At 63.0% G+C, this 727-nt stretch overlaps 1 protein-coding gene across 1 annotated transcript in view; it reads left to right on the forward strand.

Annotated features, from left to right (window-relative positions):
* Window positions 1–15: 15 nt before the first annotated feature.
* Window positions 16–727, forward strand: part of PSMD9 (proteasome (prosome, macropain) 26S subunit, non-ATPase, 9) — a gene marked incomplete at its 5' end in the record, with an annotated part of 2,511 nt that continues 1,799 nt past the window's right edge. Inside the window, one exon of the mRNA XM_010154027.1 lies at window positions 16–126. Coding sequence (XP_010152329.1) covers window positions 16–126 — 111 coding nt within the window. The remainder of the gene's footprint in view (window positions 127–727) is intronic.

Consider the following 727-nt stretch of genomic DNA (forward strand, 5'->3'; position numbering starts at 1 on the left):
CACGCCCGCCTCTTCCCTCGCAGCAAAAGGGCGTCGGGACGGAGCAGCCGCTGGTGGACGCGGAGGGGTTTCCCCGCGCCGACATCGACCTCTACCAAGTGCGCAGCGCCCGGCACAACATCAGCTGTGAGTGGGGCCGGGGCCACCCCCGCGGGCGGGGATGAAGCGCAGGCCCCGGGTGCGCGGGGTCGGCACGGCCGTTGGGGTGCCTCCAGCACCGTGTCGGTCGTCGCGATTCTTGCGAAAAACGAAGAGCAGGGCCGGCCTGGGCCTGGGTTTCAGTTACTTTGCTTGGCGTGTGCGGTGGGGTCGGCTCAGTGAGAGGCTTTTGTCCCCCTGTTGCAGCGGTGCTGGTTTTGCTTCCGCAGTGACACGGAGCGACGCGGTTTTGTGGTGTTTGTAGAATAAGCTTTGGGTAAAAAATAGCCTGTCGGGTGTTTCTTCCCCAGCCTACCCTACGCCCTGTCTTTGGGGATGGCTTTTATGCTGCGACGGTGTCTGACTCCTTGGAAAAAGAGATTCAGCTGCTCAGTGACTTCTAGGGGATCGTGGGCCTCCGCATCCCGCTTCCTCGTGTCTTTGCCAACATTTGTCGGGTGGTTTTCTCTGTGTCTGGCTTCTACTGACAACCCTCTGCGGGGCTGCGTGAGCAGGGCTGGCAGCAGGACCCAACAGATCCGCCAGCAGAAGGTTATTGCTGCCCGCGGCTGGGGCGGCGGGCACCCGG

This window comes from Eurypyga helias, unplaced genomic scaffold, assembly GCF_000690775.1.
Source record: "Eurypyga helias isolate BGI_N326 unplaced genomic scaffold, ASM69077v1 scaffold26360, whole genome shotgun sequence".
In the NCBI taxonomy this organism is placed as follows: domain Eukaryota; kingdom Metazoa; phylum Chordata; class Aves; order Eurypygiformes; family Eurypygidae; genus Eurypyga; species Eurypyga helias.